Source organism: Penicillium concentricum (genome assembly GCF_028827145.1).
Source record: "Penicillium concentricum strain IBT 3081 chromosome Unknown utg000001l_segment0_segment0, whole genome shotgun sequence".
Taxonomy (NCBI): Eukaryota; Fungi; Ascomycota; class Eurotiomycetes; order Eurotiales; family Aspergillaceae; genus Penicillium; species Penicillium concentricum.
In genome coordinates, this window is record NW_026622754.1 from 1 (window position 1) to 18,371 (window position 18,371).

Consider the following 18,371-nt stretch of genomic DNA (forward strand, 5'->3'; position numbering starts at 1 on the left):
AGCCCTAAGCCCTAAGCCCTAAGCCCTAAGCCCTAAGCCCTAAAGCCCTAAGCCCTAATAGATGGATAGAGCTTGGATTGGGTCCTGGACACTCAGGGGGTACTGTAAAGTGGTTGGATCGTACGAGATACCTTCCCATGTTCCTATGGTCGCTGCAGTCTCCTGGGCGTGGCGTAGAGAAAGCCGATGAGGATCGTGGGTAAGATGGTAGGCGATCTGCTTTGGTCGTACGGCTACCTGACAGGACTGACAAACCACTAGAGGAAATCGGGGTAGGAGTGAGATGAATTGTGGACCTATGGGGCTGGTCTCGGCCATCGCAAGAGTGATAGCCAAGGATAGGCTCCAAAGGCTGTCCCTTATACAAAATCGTACGAAAGACAAAATCCACTTGTGAGTGGGGTATTCATCAGTCTAAAGCTTTAGCCTTTTTTTTTTTTTTTGGCACTAGAAAGGGGGAATAGCCAGAAGTTCACGTGGAGGACCCACAATAAAATATATATCTCCCATTGGTTTAAACTCGGAAGGATTGTACAGAGTCTATATGGAATCGGTGAATAAAGTTCATATTCGTACGATGCCTTGACTCTATAACTCTTGAATCCCAAGCCCTGAACTTCCTACTTTGACTACCTAGTGTATTGTCCCTATCCCCTCACCCAAGCTGCCAATACCACCAATATACCTGTCGTACGATCCCAATCTATACTGCTGCAGCAGTACCACTAGCACCAGCACCAGCACCACCAGCACCATTGTCGTCATTGGCTTCGTCCGAGTCGGTCAGCTCCTCGACCCGGCTTGGGGGTGGAAGAGGAGCAGACGCCTGCGGGATATATCGCGGCTCGTTGGGGTTTCGTACATTGCACTGCGCTGTCTGTTCCTTCCACTTGCAATTGGCACAGCATCCCTCCCAGGTACCAGGCAATCGTACGACATTTTTACCAAATGGGTGGCCTTGGCGAGACCGATGGCATATCCCTTGGAAACGAACTCCACGAGAAGCGATCAAGAGTCCATTGACGTACGACGGCCGTGCACTGCGGATCTGTCCAGATCGAGAATTAGTAGCTGGTATCAACCCAAAGAAATATCAACGTACTTGATCAGCCGAGATAACGGGAGTTCGGTCCTTCTTCATCTTCACAAGAAACTCGTACGACGGCCATGACCAGACCTCGCGCTGCTCTGGGGTACGGCAGAGCTCTCGGAGCGCCGCATTCCCATAGGCGGTCAGTCGGACAATATAGTACTCGGCACCCCCTTCTCCTGCAGTCGCCCTTCGTACAAGGTTGAAGAGATTCGAAGCCCTAGGAGTAACCTGGGAAGGGTCACTTGGCGTACGAACAAGCGATCCGGGAGGGGGAGGAGGTCCTCCAGGAGGACCAGCACTAGCTGTAGAAGCCATAATGAGATAACCAAGAATATATAAGAAAGGCTGGATTGGCTAGAAGTTGTTTCTAGCCAGAGTAGCTGGGCAAAGCTCAGGTTTAAATGTAGTATGGTGAATATAAGCCTAAACCTAGAAAAATGCAAAACCCCTCGCTGACCAGAATAAAAAGCCCATGCCCTCGTACGAAGGCCCAGGTTCAAAACAAAGACTGGATAACATAAGAACGAAGCCATAGAAAATGCGAAACTCTCCACTGACCAGAATAGAAATCCCACATTCGTACGAAGGCCCAGGTTCAAAACAAAGACTGGACAATATGAGAACGAAGCCACAGAAAATGCAAAACTCTCTACTGACCAGAATAGAAATCCACATCATCAGATAAAGGTCCCTCGTACAAAGTCCCAGGTGCAAAACAAAGACTGGACAATATGAGAACGAAGCCACAGAAAATGCGAAACTCTCCACTGACCAGAATAGAAATCCCATATTCGTACGAAGTCCCAGGTTCAAAACAAAGACTGGAGAACATGAGAACGAAGCCATAGAAAATGCGAAACTCTCCACTGACCAGAATAGAAATCCCACATTCGTACGAAGGCCCAGGTTCAAAACAAAGACTGGATAACATGAGAATATCGCCATAGAAAATGCGAAACTCTCCACTGACCAGAATAGAAATCCCACATTCGTACGAAGGCCCAGGTTCAAAACAAAGACTGGATAACATAAGAACGAAGCCACAGAAAATGCAAAACTCTCTACTGACCAGAATAGAAATCCACATCATCAGATAAAGGTCCCTCGTACAAAGTCCCAGGTTCAAAACAAAGACTGGAGAACATGAGAATATCGCCATAGAAAATGCGAAACTCTCCACTGACCAGAATAGAAATCCCATATTCGTACGAAGTCCCAGGTTCAAAACAAAGACTTGGAGAACATGAGAATATCGCCATAGAAAATGCGAAACTCTCCACTGACCAGAATAGAAATCCCATATTCGTACGAAGTCCCAGGTTCAAAACAAAGACTGGAGAACATGAGAATATCGCCATAGAAAATGCGAAACTCTCCACTGACCAGAATAGAAATCCCATATTCGTACGAAGTCCCAGGTTCAAAACAAAGACTTGGAGAACATGAGAACGAAGCCATAGAAAATGCGAAACTCTCCACTGACCAGAATAGAAATCCCACATTCGTACGAAGGCCCAGGTTCAAAACAAAGACTGGATAACATAAGAACGAAGCCACAGAAAATGCAAAACTCTCCACTGACATAAAGAGAAATCCCACATTCGTACGAAGGCCCAGGTTCAAAACAAAGACTGGACAACATAAGAACGAAGCCACAGAAAATGCGAAACTCTCCACTAACCAGAATAGAAATCCACATCATCAGATAAAGGTCCCTCGTACGAAGTCCCAGGTTCAAAACAAAGACTAGAGAACGTGAGAACGAAGCCACAGAAAATGCGAAACTCTCTACTGACCAGAATAGAAATCCACATCATCAGATAAAGGTCCCTCGTACAAAGGCCCAGGTGCAAAACAAAGACTGGACAACATGAGAACGAAGCCATAGAAAATGCGAAACTCTCCACTGACATAAAGAGAAATCTACGCCGTTCAATAAACAGTAGTCGTACGAAGTCCCACGTTCTAAGTAAAGTGTAAAGATCATAAGAAAGTAACTTGTATTTATTGTAACTTGCTTGGTTTCACCATAAAGGCTACTTATCCTGAACACCACGTAAAGGTGCAAGTTTGCTCAGGTGTCGCACACAGGCCCCGTACGACTGGGTAGGGCATAGGGGAATAAAAAGAAAAGGTATCCTTACTCAGTCAATGATGATGACGTCGTCGTCATCATCCAGGTCGACGGGATTGGCGGCTGTCCCAATGGCCAACTGAGACTGTGGAAGGGGGCTCCGAGCTGGGGGAGCGGCCGCTCTTCGTGTCCTGTTCCGGTTGCCAGTGCCGTCTCGTACGGAGCAGCGGAATCCATGATCCTGGAACTTGCAGTTGCCGCATGCTCCGTCGAAATGCCCCGGTGCACGGGAGCAGATCGGGAATGGGGAGGGGCTCCCTGTACGACGGCGCTTATCAGCACACTCATCGCACTCGGTAATAAGCTCCCATCCACGAGATTGTATCAGCAAAGCATTCACGTACGACGGGCGCATACTCGCAATCTGGGCGCCCCGAATACGGCCAACCATAAACGGGACGTCATGGCCGGTCAAGGCAAGCAAGGCGCGGCCTTCGTCGCTATATACGAAACGGGCAAAAAGAGGGCTTCCCACTGGAAATGGTGTCTGTGAAACACCACCTCGAGGACCAGCATACCGTACGAGAGAGTTATTCCCTCCAGTACCTGGGGAGGTGACAGGCCATCCAAATTCAGCTCCAGTCTGGATATACCCCTCACAGAACTCAATCAGCCATTGTAGGGTAGTAGGCCACCCACCGACCGGGTTAATATTGCCATTAACTAACCCCCACAACCTGGTAAACGTAGCCTGAGCTTCGTGTGTGTGAGCTCGTGCCCGAGTATGAGGACCAAGGGGGAGGTTAGGACGGGGGGGGCGGGAGCCAGTAGGGCGAGGCCTGGATCGTACGAAGTGAAGTATTAGTGAATATTCTGATTCAAAAAAAGGTCTCACTAGAAGCAGGAAGGAGGATATTGATGCATGATGATATAGGATATAGCTGTAGGATGAATCGGTTTCGTATAGAGAAGGCATCTTGATGAAAATCAAAATAAAAGTGAAATTTGAGATGAAGAGAGAGAGAGAGAGAAAGAGAGAAGTGGGGGGAAAACTGAGAATTAAATATCTGCTAGACAATAATAGAGGTAATGCCTTCCTTAATAGGATAAGCCTTCCTTAATGGGACAAGCCTTTATCAATGGGACAAGCCATGAATATGCCATGGACCTAACAATTATGACAGTCCTGCCTGGAGCTTGAATCGTACGAGATATCATCAATGGACGATACATGAATAATGGGACAAGGTATCAACAATGGGATGAGCCTTTAACAATGGGACAAGCCATAAATATCATATATGATAGTCCTGCCTAGAGCTTGAATCGTACGAGACATCACTCATGGATGATACATGAATAATGGGACAAGCCTTTATCAATGGGACAAGCCTTCATCAACGGGACAAGCCTTCCTCAATGGGATAAGCCGTCATCAATAGGACAAGCCTTCATCAATAGGATAAGCCATGAATATGCCATGGACCCAACAACTCTGATAGTCCTGCCTGGAGCTTGAATCGTACGAGATATCACTAATGGACGATACATGAATAATGGGACAAGGTATCAACAATAGGATGAGCCTTCAACAATGGGATAAGCTATGAATATCATATGTGACAGTCCTACCTAGAGCTTAAATCGTACGAGATATCACTAATGGATGATACATGAATAATAGGACAAGCCTTCATCAATGGGACAAGCCTTCATCAATAGGACAAGCCTTCATCAATGGGACAAGCCTTCATCAATAGGACAAGCCTTCATCAATGGGACAAGCCTTCATCAATAGGACAAGCCTTCCTTAATAGGACAAGCCTTCATCAATGGGACAAGCCTTCATCAATAGGACAAGCCTTCATCAATAGGACAAGCCTTCATCAATGGGACAAGCTATGAATATGCTATAGACCTAACAATTATGACAGTCCTGCCTAGAGCTTGAATCGTACGAGACATCACTAATAGATAATACATGAATACATGAATAATGGGACAAGGCATAAATATCCCATGGACCAAACAATCTTGACAGTCCTACCTAGAGCTTAAATTGTACGAAAAAATCAATAATGGGACAACATATAAATATACCATGGATTAGAATATGAATCTATAAGTAATTCTAACTTGAAATATATATTTTAAAATAAAGTTGAAGAGTGCTGGCCCTTCGTACGGTCGCACCCCATCAAAAATAATTCCGATTTTCAATCAGCCACCACACCTTTATAACTTGGTCAATTACTCTAAAATTCGGTGACCATAATCTTTATAGTCTAGAATAGAACTTTACAAATTTTGAGCTTCATCCTCGTACGAGAAGCTTTTCCAGTCTACTCACGAAAAGTATTCCAGTCTACTCATGGCCCCACTTTTATCCACCATACTTAAGGCAAAGTCCTAATTCCAGTCTACTAGACTGCAACAACCCCCATGGGATAGGGCTTACGCCGGTTACTACGGAGACTTGTTATGGGGCCGTCGTACTTCGTACGAAGCCCTATGGAAGATGCTTGCTTATGCTGCGCGGAATCTGCCAAACGTTACCGCCTTCGACGGAATATGTACACATTTGTTAGCTCAGGAGAACTCCTCTCCTCAACGAAACCTTCTTGTTCTTAAAACCCGTCTAAGTTGCACAACTAGGCTAGTTCCGTAACAAGACTCGTCTATTTAACGTAAGTTCGGCTATTAGGAGTAGGCGTTTCTAGTCGTTCTGTTTAAATCGTACGAAGAGGCGTAGGTATACTTCTAACGTGCTATTGTGTCGTTCGGTCTATCTATCGGTCTCGGGGTGGTAGGCCGTCGATAGCTATCGTATAACCTTACATAGCTAGTAGATCCGTTCCTATAGGAGGCTTATAAATTAGGTTCCTCGGTCCGAGACGATCGAGTTTAGGAATCCGTGTTATTGTACGAGGCTATCAATGATTGCCTATGCGGAGTCTTCGGCCGAAATTGACTTTATCGGCCTTAGGATCACTCCCTTTGTCAGCCGATCTATGATTACTAAGATATTCGTATAGCTATCGCTTGGTGGTAAATCGGTGATGAAGTCGAGGGCCACGTCTCGCTATAGTTGTTCTAGCACCGGGAGCGGCTTTAGGAGGCCTCGCTTTAGCTCTCGCTATGGTTTCGCCCCGTTATATAGGTCATAGTTCCGTACGAATCTCCGGATATCGATCGATATATTCGGCTAGAAGTACTCACGGCTAACCACTATATAGGTCTCCTCCCTCCCTAGGTGTCCGGTGAGTCGAGAGTTATGTACGGTCTAAATGATTTTCGTACGAAGGGGCTTAGAGTTAGGGACCTATAACCTTCCGCGGAAGCGAAGTTTCTAGGCTTGGTCGATTGTGTATTCGGAAGTTAAGACTTTTAGCTTTAGTTCTGGTGGGAACTTCCGTAGGCCCTGTTATAGTGTCTGTATAGCGCCCTAGTACTCGTTATCCCTATCTCTCGCTAGCTCCTAGTCTTAGTCGTTAGGGGTTTGCTATGCGGTCGTGGCATAGATATTTATAGTAGCCTTATCGTCTCTCTTGGTATAATAGTATATTATAGTAGAGTATAATGGTGTGAAGGATATCATATATAAATTACTGGTAACTATTACTATATCTAAGGATATACTAATAGTGGTAAACTATATTATGATTCACTTCTAAATCGCCATAAATCGTGAGATAATATGATATCTTATATTATCTTATATTTGCCTCCTAAAATGTCTATAAAAAGGGTGACAGTCTACTCTCTAATAGAATAATAATATACTTCTTAATATATTCTCCTCCATATACATATATCTTTATCTCCTATTTAGGATAAGTATAACCTTCAATACTATATCTTATATAATCATATTATATAAGATATTACTTCCTCTATAAAATATTATAACCTACTATTAGGCTATAATATTCTATCTGCTAAATTACTCACAGTAAAATTTATTGAGAAGGAGGGGTTTCTTCTTATTCTCTATTACTAAGATCTATACGTAGGCTTACTAGCTCGCAATGCCTTCTAGCCTACTAAACGCGTAGTAGGTCTTTATTTCCTCGGAGTGAAAGTAGTGGGCATCTATTAAGAACTTGATTTTTAAGTTCGTACGAAAGGCTACGTACTCCTTAGGGTCCTATCTATTATAGGTTCGTATATCGGGGTAAGTTAGCCGGGTCGGCCCCCTTTCTATCCTATCGTTCTCTCGTGGTAGGGGGAAGATCTCTCCTATCGCTTATTGTGCCGGTAGTGCGTCTGGTAGGTTGTCGTGATCAAAGGTATTATGTCGTCGTGGTTGGTAAGACATCTTGTCTCTCACTCTGTACTAGTAGGAACTCCTTACTAAGCGTCGATAAAGGTGACGAACGAAACCTAATGTTACGGAACTAGCCTAGTTGTGCAACTTAGACGGGTTTTAAGAACAAGAAGGTTTCGTTAAGGAGAGGAGTTCTCCTGAGCTAACAAATGTGTACATATTCCGTCGAAGGCGGTAACGTTTAGCAGATTCCGCGCAGCATAAGCAAGCATCTTCCATAGGGCTTCGTACGAAGTACGACGGCCCTATAACATGAGCTAACAAATGTGTACATATTCCGTCGAAGGCGGTAACGTTTGGCAGATTCCGCGCAGCATAAGCAAGCATCTTCCATAGGGCTTCGTACGAAGTACGACGGCCCCATAACAGGGCCCCGTTGATTGGTGACGGGTAGGTCCGTAACAACTACTAGGTCTATAAGGGAGAGTAAGTGATCTAAACTTATAATAGGTAACTTACGACCGTATAAAACGGGGGGAACTAGTAAAAGGGGTGCTTTATATAGATCTAATAGATCTTAAATTAAGTGTAGACCCACTACATATTATAAGCTAATTGGCTATAAGTGTCTTTATCTATAGGCGTGCCTACGGGTATAGTGGGCATACCCGGGATAGGTATGCCTATAGGCCTTAGGCGTTATAGACGGGCACTCGAAAATCCAAATAGCCCACCGCCCACCGTGGACGGGCGATGTCGCAGTCTATATGGGACCAAATGGTGGGACTTGGCAAGGTCTAGATCAAACTATCTATTTGGTGTTAATTCCCCTTATTGAACCATCCAATTGACTCGGTCGTGCAAATTTTGTCTAGTAGGCAGCGTTATGGCAATATTCCAAATGTTCCTACTTTGGGTTTACTCCAAAGCCCAAGACTAACAAAAATATCTTTCCCACTAAGTTACTCTATTCTTAACACACACCAATGCAAAGCCATGCGCTTTTACGTTCTAAACCACTGGTAAACAACCCGCTAGTTTTTGTCTTGACTCTTTCCTTGACTTGCCATCTTGAATCGTGCCGACACTTTTCTTAGGCCAATCGCTACCTCACGAATGATTGATGAAAGAGGAATTTCATCTGCTAGTGCAAATGTGGTTCGTGCAAGGCTTGAACATTGCTGCTGTAGAGCATATCTCCTGATAGGCCTCTAGTCATCTCTCTGTAACTGGCCACTTTCTTTCCGGGCCCTTACAGCCATTCTCGAAAGCGGCTTGACCAATACACTGAGCAATTCTTCCCAAGCCCCACTGGGACTAATTGTGGGGATCCCACATAGCATCCGGAAGAGCAAGTGCCAGTGGATCTGGAGCCATCGGCTGACTTGCTACTGGCATTTCACTACTCAATTGGTTAGTTCCTTTGTTATTGGTTTTTCCACTCCACTTCCAATAACATCCGGATTTTCCGACTCAAAAACTGTAGGGCTCCGGATGGTATCATACTACATATCTGCATCTATCGAAACCTGGCTGCACTACTTGGTGGACATGAGAATCCCACAGCAAGAGAAATACAGGGTATAATGAACCAGAGGAGACACTTCGAACTAAGATCATGCAAAATAAAATGGAATGACTGCGAGGGGAACGCAAACCTCTGCATAATTTATGGGCTTGGTACGGAATCCTGAAGGTCGGAAAATCCGAGCTATGCGGCTTCGGTTTAGGTCAGCCCGAGAGGAATGCAAACCTCTGACTAATTTATGGGCTTGGTACGGAATCCTGGAGGTCGGAAAATCCGAGCGATGCGGCCTCAGTTTAGCTCAGCCCGATGTCAAGCAAACACAGAGGTCGGGAATTCCACTGTCATTGCGATGAGCAGCCACTTAGATACTGCCCAGTGGGCTTTGTGGGCCCATGTGGAAGTCTAACATGGATAGGCCCATGAGCTCGGTAGTAGGTGAACGTGGAGGCCTGGGAGATATAAAATCTAGATCCCGTACGAAAGTTTTGTGAACAACCAAAGTCAAGAAGAGCATCATTCTTCTTTATCTGCTGCCACGCCTTCATCATGCTCTGGAAGACAGTTTATCTTGTGTCTCTTTTTGTTTCTCGTGCCTGGGGCAAACCAAACCGACAAGTGGAGAACTCCGATTATGTCAATTGGCAGACCTTCAAAGCAAACGGCGTGAACCTTGGAGGTTGGCTCATACAGGAACCCAACATTGACCCTACTTGGTGGAATACATATTCTGGAGGGGCCGCCGACGAGTGGGACCTTTGCAGGAACCTGGGCTCTCAATGTGGGCCAGTCTTGGAGAAGCGTTACGCAACGTGGATCACCACATTGGATATTGATAAGGCGGCCCGTTCAGGAGTTACATTGTTACGAATTCCTACAACCTATTCGGCCTGGATCCAGTTTCCAGGATCTCATCTTTATTCGGGTAACCAGACTTCATACTTGAATGACATCGCCACCTACGCGATTGAAAAGCACGGGATGCATATTATTATCGATGTGCATGCTCTTCCTGGTGGTGTCAATGGATTGACCATTGGCGAGGCTGTTGGTCATTGGGACTGGTTTTTCAATCAGACTCATTTCGATTACTCGATGCGAGTCATAGATGCCGTTATATCGTTCATCCAAAACTCCGGTCACCCGGAGTCTTATACACTCGAACCTCTGAACGAACCTGCCGATAACCACAACCTGTCGGTTTTCGGAACCCCCGCTGCCCTTTCTGACGAGGGCGCTGAGTGGGTTTTGAGATATATCCACGCTGTGCTTGATCGTGTGGCCAGTGTGAATGGCCAAATTCCGGTTATGTTCCAGGGCAGTTTCAAGAACGAGAAGTATTGGTCCGGCAATTTCACTGGTAATGAGAATCTGGTTTTCGACGTGCATAATTACTACTTTGCCGGCCGAAACACCACATCCCTGAATCTTCCATCATTTCTTCGTTCGGATGCCAAGACGATGACTGGTGATGGAAAGTTCCCGGTATTTGTCGGAGAATGGTCTATTCAGGCTTTTCAAAAGAATTCTTACTCACGACGTGCGCAAAATGTGAACTTTGGATTGGAGACTTTCCACAATTATGGCCAGGGCTCATCCTACTGGACTTGGAAGTTTACCGGAAATGAAACAGTTGATGGGCAGGGGGCTCAACGTGACTATTGGAATTATGAGCATTTCGTCGACAATGGCTACTTTCAAACGTGTTCTAACTAAATACTGGCGATTTCTGTCGACATTCACCGCCTGTCTGATAGGACTGTTTGGTAGCTAGCTCGCTCGATCTCTCACCTCATTCTTCTAGCTATACTCATGCACGTGACTTCATGGCCGAATGGGAAAGACGGTATGGTGAACGTGATGCTGATTGGCCAGTGAGACTTTTGTTGAGTCTATTAGCTAGATGCGCTCCCTCTTTTTTTATCTTTTAGTCTTCCGATGAACAAACTTATCTTATCATAACTAATTGCCGAGTAACACTTCTCTCTGTCCGGTCTAGACTTCGGCATAACCGGATTTGGGTCGCAGGTTCTGAACCCAGAGCCCATCCCGGACCCAGTATAACCCAACCTCGGCCCAACTCAACCCACTTTTTGCATAATTGGAATCATAAAACTGCTCTGTCATCAAAATAACATACTGTCTTGTACATCACTTCGGGGTTATATTTTGAACCGCTATTGCTTTTCGAGTATACCCCTTCGAAAAATTAAGAGTGATCTGAAATATTCCTTCTTTGTTGTTGTGAATTACTTATTTAAATGCCAATTTTGAAGTGATAAAAGTGCTGTTTTTTGGTTTGGTTAAAGCTCGCTTGAAAAAATTGTAGATATATTTTCAGTGACGCAGCAAAGACTTCAACACCCCCCTGATAATCTACTTATTATAAGTAATATATTGTCACTTTTTAAAACTTATGTCGTCTGAAAGATGCATTGGTCGGTCGACTTCATTCAGCATTTTCGGTCGGCTAGAACAAGGCCTTGAAACGCCGGAACCTTGTTTTCACTCTTTATTGATAGTACATACTAAATCACAATTAGAGACACGTTTATATAACCTCATTGAACGGCTGAGAGCGCGAGAGCCACGTGCCATAGATCAGACTAGTTTAGTGTGTTTTTAGCTAGGCAGGGGACCATTTGGTGCTTCAAGCTGGTCACTGATTGGTTTGCAAGTGATACATCTTCGTTGTGTAAGCTGCAATAGTGACTGTCTTGCGTCAAAGCCTTCACCACCATATAGCTCTGCGGAAATGGACGACCCATATTCCCTCTGCTATTTGTCGTCTGTGCCCAGCAAATCAGGGTCACCATAATCGTATTTGACTCGGACGAGGGCGATAGGCCCAAGAGCTGGGGCCATATCGATTTGTCCTACTGGCTCCCCAATCAATTGGCCCAATTTGAATGAAAAAGAGGGGATGTCGCCAGAGAATTTATGTTGCGCGCCTCGCTGTGTAATGCAGCTTGCGCACGAAAATCAATAATGCAATATAGCGCGCGGCATCTTCTACCTTATGTACGCCGAGACACGTAATACGAAGCCTGAAATCTCTATAAGGATGATCAGACCCATGCGGTGCTTGATCTTTCTGCTTAACAAATGATGAGGGACTCGTATTAGCACGATATCGTCATCTTATTTTTGTCCAATTTGTTCAATACCACAACGTCATTAGTCTCTAACCAGATATCGTTCAGTGTTTACACGTCGACTATCTTAGTGGGCTCGGTTGACACTCGGCGGCTAACAGTTGTATCCTGGTACACTACTTTACCGTTGTGGAGACTGGCTTTCAAAAAGGGCATCTTCAAGCGGTATAATGAGGTAAGCCCGTCAAACCGAATTGGAACGCGGCTGAAGCTCTAACGAAGCTCTAGGCATTCACATTTCTTTCAGGGATTCCTACCCACAAATGGTGCATGGTTATGGTTTTCAAAGTCAGTTCATCCACAGAATTCAATCCACTCCATGAACCCGAAAATTTCCAACCTCGTTGGGCCACAGTCGCCGATCTTCGGTTCCTAGGCCTACGCCTAGACTCCAGGTTTTTACATGCATATCACAAGAAAGACCTTGCGGCACTGATCCAAAGTACAAGGATCTGCTATAAACAGAGTGATTTAATTCCTGTCCACTCTTTCGCCCTCGTATCACCTATGACTGTCGTCCTATCATAGAAACAGAACTTTGGTACCATTTTTAGAATCTGTTGCAAGTGCCTGAGCGTGTATCAGAGCATACCCTCTCCAACATTGCTTCATAGAAGGAGCTGGTATAGATGGACCTAGAATAATGGGAAAGAACGTGCGCGAGCATAAACAGCTTCTGCAAAAGAAATGCCGCCCCCGCCTAGATATTGTAATATATGCCTGGCCATCTCTGTATTTTTGACGGTAGACTTTACCCCATTGCTCTCACCTTCTAATCTGTTCTCTCGACTGAGTCAGATTCTTTCCCATTCCAAAATACTCGGATTCAAGAGCTGACACTTTCAAATGCAATTGCTCAATTTGGTTCTCTAACGAATTTACCAAGAGCCTCCTCCCAAGCTTGTATGACACGTCCACGGCGAAACAACCTCCTTCTGACATCAATTTGCCGAGTTGATCACCTAAAATTACTGTACACTTAAGGGCTACAAATTGTGACAACAGGGTTTCCGCGCGGTCTGTGTGAGAATCAGGTATCTTCGAATAAATAAGTTGAATTGCCTATTTAGCCTTCGATGTGCTCTGTCGTCTTCTCCGCCACTTTCACCTCCGTAACTTGATCAATCTTATCAGTCGGGACAACTGCATCACCAAACTTTCCTGCAACTTCTTCCAAGGAGACGTTGTTTGTTTCCACCAGGAAGAGTGCATACACGGCACCTAATGCGAGAAGAGAACCAACAAAGACAAAGTAGTACTTCCAACTAATCGCATCAAACGCGTAGGGGGTGACCTGACCCATCCAAATGCCGGACACACCCTGACAAAGTGCTGCAACACCAGTGCCGTAACCGCGCAGATGCTGTGGGAAGATCTCTGCAGCAATCGTGTATAAGGTTGAGTTGAAGAACACAGAATATAGTGCTGAGTAGATGAAGATAAATGCGACGCCAGCGCGAGCACCGGCGATATTCTGACCGCTGCCATATTCCTTTGAAAGGGCTGCTAGGATAGACAACACTGCAGCAAGAACGATACATCCAACCCCTAAAGATCAATGTCAATACTTATTCATACAATCAAGTCTCGTGCATAGCGAGATGGGTTCAGAAACGTACACATAGTTCGGACGCGAGGCCAGCGGTCAGAAACACCAGCAAGGTTAATCAATTGCCCAATGACTCCCATGAAACCATAGCAGCCACTGATAAGAAGGACCTCTCTGCCGCTGAATCCAAGAGCCTCATACATAAGGGACTGGTAATTCTGAATCGCAAGAGAGCCGCTGAGGATTCCCACTTGCATAACGGCAATGGCAAGGGCTGTCCGTTTGATAAATTTGTTGCTGAACAACTCGATCAGTGCGTGACCGACAGTGGAGTTTGTGCGCTCAGCTGCCTCGATGGCAAGTTGGCTCTGAACCTCGAGTTGCAACCCGACGATGAATTCTTCCGATTCCGACTCATAGATACGGCGAATGACGGCTTCGAACTCTTCCAATCGGCCTTTTTGAGCCACTGCAACAAAGTCCTGTCAGATACGATGCCATAACGAAAGAGAAGCGGTAACACATACACCAACGAGGGGACTCAGGAAGAAAAATGGACAGAACGAGCAGTACAACCGCGATAGGGAACTGCATGGCTAACTCAAGACGCCAGACATGAGATGTTTTGGCGAAAGAACACGCGAAGCCAATCCAGTTTGCAACGCAGAATCCCAAGGCCATAATCAGGCCAAAGACACCAATGAACCTCGCTCGTTCCTGTGGACGAGCTAGTTCGGAGATGTAGACAGAGATAGAAGGGCTGAGAATACCCAGTGCGATACCACAAACCAACCTGCCGACAATCATCATTGCTACCCCATTAGCAGCTGTCTGGAGCAACGCCCCAACAATGGTAAACAAAGTCGAGATCATGATCGTCCACTTGCGACCCAACTTCTCGAGTGTTAGACCGCAAATCAAGGAGCCTATTGCTGAGCCCGTAGAAGACATGGCAACAACGGCTCCTAAGAGGCTCGAGGCATTCACAGTCCCGGGGGAAACATAAAATCATTGAAGGATTTTTGCGCAATCACCGTGGCGATGATGCCGGTGTCAATACCGATCACAGCACCTCCGAGGGAGATAGAAGCTACGCAAAGTAGCATGCGAAGACGGGACTGCATTGGAGAAAGCTAGTTGGTAATATAATATAGTAGGTGAGTATGGGAAGAATGTGATCAAAGAAACTGGATTGATATCGACGTTTTATGTGAGCAAATCCGGGGATGAAACTCTAAATGCCAAGATATATTGCCAATGGAATGATTATGGGGAGACCAAAGAAATGAGGGGGAACACAAACGGAGCTTTCCGGAGAAAATCTCACCGACGCCGATAGAAAGGTGAGGACTTGACCAGTGTCTTTTGTCACATTTAATTGGCTAGAAGGTAGGGAGCCTGTGGAGAAGGACGTGGAGAAAGATCTGGGGTTAGAGCATGTAATGGGAGGGATTTAATTCGGGCAAACAACGGCCGAATACGAGACAGTTAATATGAAGTTTGCTCTTTGAGGTATGCAAGCGAGAGATGCGAAGTGTGCTTTCACAAATTGGTGAAGAGGAGATGTAGTTCGGATTTTCCGGTGTGGATACGATATGGAGACATCTGCGGCGAACTTTTCATTTTATAGGACAGTACCCGCTAGGGCCTTTGGCATACCCAAAAATGATCGGCCGAACCAAGTGAATCCCTTCGGGGTATATGATTCCGAATTACGCCGCAAACCACGCCAAATGCTTCAAAAGTCGAAGGCAACACGTCTTGCTTTACTTTCACTCAATTATGATATGCAAATTAAAGTGATATCCCTCCTTTGTTTGGATCCGATCACCCCAAAGAGAAGCACTGGACGCCCTCTACGGTTGACTCAACCGCTTCAAGATGCCAGGAATCACCGATATCCGTTTCGAACATCATCACCCAAGGGACATCGGGATAGGAGAATCTTGCCCCCGTATCTCATGGAGTTACACAGGAGAAGATCGAGACTGGGTGCAAGAGTTCTATACCATCGAAGTTTCGCGTCACGGGGTCACCAAAAGCTATTCCATTCGCTCAAGCCAATGCTTGTTTGTTCCTTGGCCTTCAGCGCCATTGTCTTCTATGGAAGTTAGTCTTATTCGAGTTCGCGCATCGGATGATGAAGGCAACCTGACCGAATGGTCCGATATTGCAACTGTCGAAGTTGGCCTGCTTCATCGAGAAGACTGGAAGTGCCAGTTGATTCACGCAGATCATGTGGAGCGGCCTGAATACAATCATCGCCCGATAGTTTTCAAACGGGAATTTTCTCTTCAGCAACACATCCGTCGTGCACGTCTTTATATCACTGCCCACGGCATCTACTCCGCCAAACTAAATGGCAAGCCGATCAGTGATCATGTGCTATCACCGGGGTGGACCGATTACAACAACCGACTTGTATATCAGACATCTGATATTACCTCTCTTCTGGAGTTTGACCATAACATGCTACACGTCACTGTTGCCCCGGGGTGGCATTGTGGGCGACTTGGTTGGGGCTCTGGGAAAACCAATATATACAGCTCAGATCTTGGAGTCATTGCTTTGCTCCGAGTTGACTACGAGAATGGCGACATCTCTATGCTAGGCACAGACAGAAAATGGCAATGGGGATATGGACCAACTATCTCTGCAGAACTGTACGACGGTGAAGTCTTCGACGCAAGTCAATCTCTGTCTCCGCTCACCCAGTGGGGGAGTGTCGATTGCAAACCAATTGGCGATCGGCTTGAAGCACCGGATGGTCCGCCGATCAAACGGACTCAAGAGGTCCATCCGATTGCAATTCTAACGAGCCCATCGGGGCAGAGAATCATCGACATGGGGCAAAACATGGTCGGTTGGCTTCGTATAAAAGTCATTGGAGGTGCCACAGGACATCGAATCCAACTCCAATTTGCTGAAGCCCTTGAAGACGGCGAATGTGCTCTCCGCACACTGCGGAACGCCAAAGCGCGAGATACAGTGATCATGACCGAGCAGGGAACTCTCGAATGGGAGCCAGAATTCACATATCATGGTTTCCGCTATGTCGGAGTGGACGGCTGGCCTGGTGTGCTGACAATCGATTCCGTCAAAGGAATAGTGGTTCATACGGACATGAAGAGAACGGGGAGCTTCTCATGCTCAAACCCTCTGCTTAACAAGCTTCATGAAAATATTGTCTGGTCGATGCGAGGAAATTTTGTTGGAATACCCACCGACTGTCCGCAGCGTGATGAACGGCTAGGCTGGACCGGCGACATAAATGTCTTTGCTGATGCAGGGAATTTTCTCTACCGCATTGGAGGAACCCTGAAGACTTGGCTTGACGACCTGAAGTATGAGCAGCAGGAAGCGAAAGGAATTGTACCATTAGTGATTCCCAACGTGATTGATGGCTTCGACCAGGATGCGCATGCTATATGGGGGGATGTCGCCGTGATGCTGCCATGGTCTTTGTATCGAGCTACCGGCGATACTCAGATGCTAGCTCGGCAGTATTCAAGTATGAAGGCTTGGTTGGATGTTATCCCCCGTCGTGAAAATCAGTTATGGGACTATATCTCTGACTGGAAGCTTGGAGATTGGCTCGATCCTGCTGCTCCTGCTGACGACTGTGGAAAAGCAACCACCAATCCGAGTTTTGTTTCGGATGCATTTCTCGCTCATGTGACCACATTAATGAAGAACATCAGTGAGATCTTGAAGGAACCCCAGGATGCGCAGAAATACTCAAAGGATTCGGAGGAGATCCACTCCGCCTTCGCTCATGAGTACATTACACCAGCTGGCCTTGTGGCCAATTCTACCCAAACTGCGTTTGCGCTTGCAATACAGTTCAATCTACTCCCGTCTGAAAAGCAACAGTCACATGCTGCTCAATACTTATCCAAAATTATCCGTGAAGTCTACCGATACAAAATTGGAACTGGATTTGCAGGCACCCCATATATCGGCCACGCTTTGTCCAAAGTCGGTTTATCAGACATCTTCTACCGCATGCTTCTCTGCAGGAAAAACCCAAGTTGGTTATATCCCGTGACCATGGGCGCTACCACTGTGTGGGAGCGTTGGGATAGTATGTTACCCGATGGCTCAATCAACTCCGGAGACATGACCAGTTTCAATCACTACGCCTTAGGATCAGTGGCAAGCTGGATGCACAGCGTGATACTTGGATTCCGAATCGAGGAGGCTGGTTGGAAAAAGATCAAAATCGAGCCCATTCCGGGGGGTGGTTTGAGATGGGCCAGTGGTGAATACCTAAGCGGATTTGGATTGTATAGAGTCAGGTGGCTGGTGGTAGAGGGTCCTGAAAAGCAGCATGAGAGACTCTGGGTTGAGGTTCAGGTTCCCCCCAATACCTCGGCAGATGTGAAGTTGCCCAACTCTGAAGAGTGGAATCATATTGGGTCAGGATCGTATAGCTGGACAGTCCCATTCCAGTCAACCCAGTGGCCACCAGACCCTATGGTTTTACCATTCGGTCAACAGGAGGCGTTCCCAGTGGACGAGTCTCTCCCTTGCCCCTGGGATATGAAAGTGTAGTAGATATTGAACTGCGTCGTTAGAAAAATTCATGTGCATTGCACTCTCAATGGAAGCATTGGGACTGTTCAATTCAACCCTCATTATTTGATATAGTTCATCGATATTTACCTCTTGCTGTGTGTACTCGGCAAAAGAACGACATTACAAAGTT

The 18,371-nt window shown here is 46.1% G+C and overlaps 5 protein-coding genes across 5 annotated transcripts; 2 read left to right on the plus strand and 3 right to left on the minus strand.

Annotated features, from left to right (window-relative positions):
- Positions 1–703: 703 nt before the first annotated feature.
- On the minus strand, positions 704–1,408 carry N7517_000001 (uncharacterized protein; the record flags this gene model as incomplete). Its single annotated transcript, XM_056717731.1, has 2 exons — positions 704–1,048; positions 1,103–1,408. 2 exons carry the CDS (start codon positions 1,406–1,408, stop codon positions 704–706), a joined length of 651 nt encoding a protein of 216 aa, XP_056581866.1.
- Positions 1,409–3,237: 1,829 nt separating this feature from the next.
- N7517_000002 (DUF3716 domain-containing protein) lies at positions 3,238–4,143 on the minus strand (the record flags this gene model as incomplete). The annotated part of the gene is made up of 1 exon (XM_056717732.1): positions 3,238–4,143. The coding sequence occupies one exon, from the start codon at positions 4,141–4,143 to the stop codon at positions 3,238–3,240; it is 906 nt and encodes a 301-aa protein (XP_056581867.1).
- A 5,365-nt stretch (positions 4,144–9,508) lies between these two features.
- Positions 9,509–10,675, plus strand: N7517_000003 (uncharacterized protein; the record flags this gene model as incomplete). Its single annotated transcript, XM_056717733.1, has 1 exon — positions 9,509–10,675. The coding sequence occupies one exon, from the start codon at positions 9,509–9,511 to the stop codon at positions 10,673–10,675; it is 1,167 nt and encodes a 388-aa protein (XP_056581868.1).
- A 2,505-nt stretch (positions 10,676–13,180) lies between these two features.
- N7517_000004 (Major facilitator superfamily domain general substrate transporter) lies at positions 13,181–14,614 on the minus strand (the record flags this gene model as incomplete). The annotated part of the gene is made up of 3 exons (XM_056717734.1): positions 13,181–13,662; positions 13,734–14,132; positions 14,191–14,614. 3 exons carry the CDS (start codon positions 14,612–14,614, stop codon positions 13,181–13,183), a joined length of 1,305 nt encoding a protein of 434 aa, XP_056581869.1.
- Positions 14,615–15,544: 930 nt separating this feature from the next.
- On the plus strand, positions 15,545–18,217 carry N7517_000005 (alpha-L-rhamnosidase; the record flags this gene model as incomplete). Its single annotated transcript, XM_056717735.1, has 1 exon — positions 15,545–18,217. One exon carries the CDS (start codon positions 15,545–15,547, stop codon positions 18,215–18,217), a length of 2,673 nt encoding a protein of 890 aa, XP_056581870.1.
- Positions 18,218–18,371: the final 154 nt, after the last annotated feature.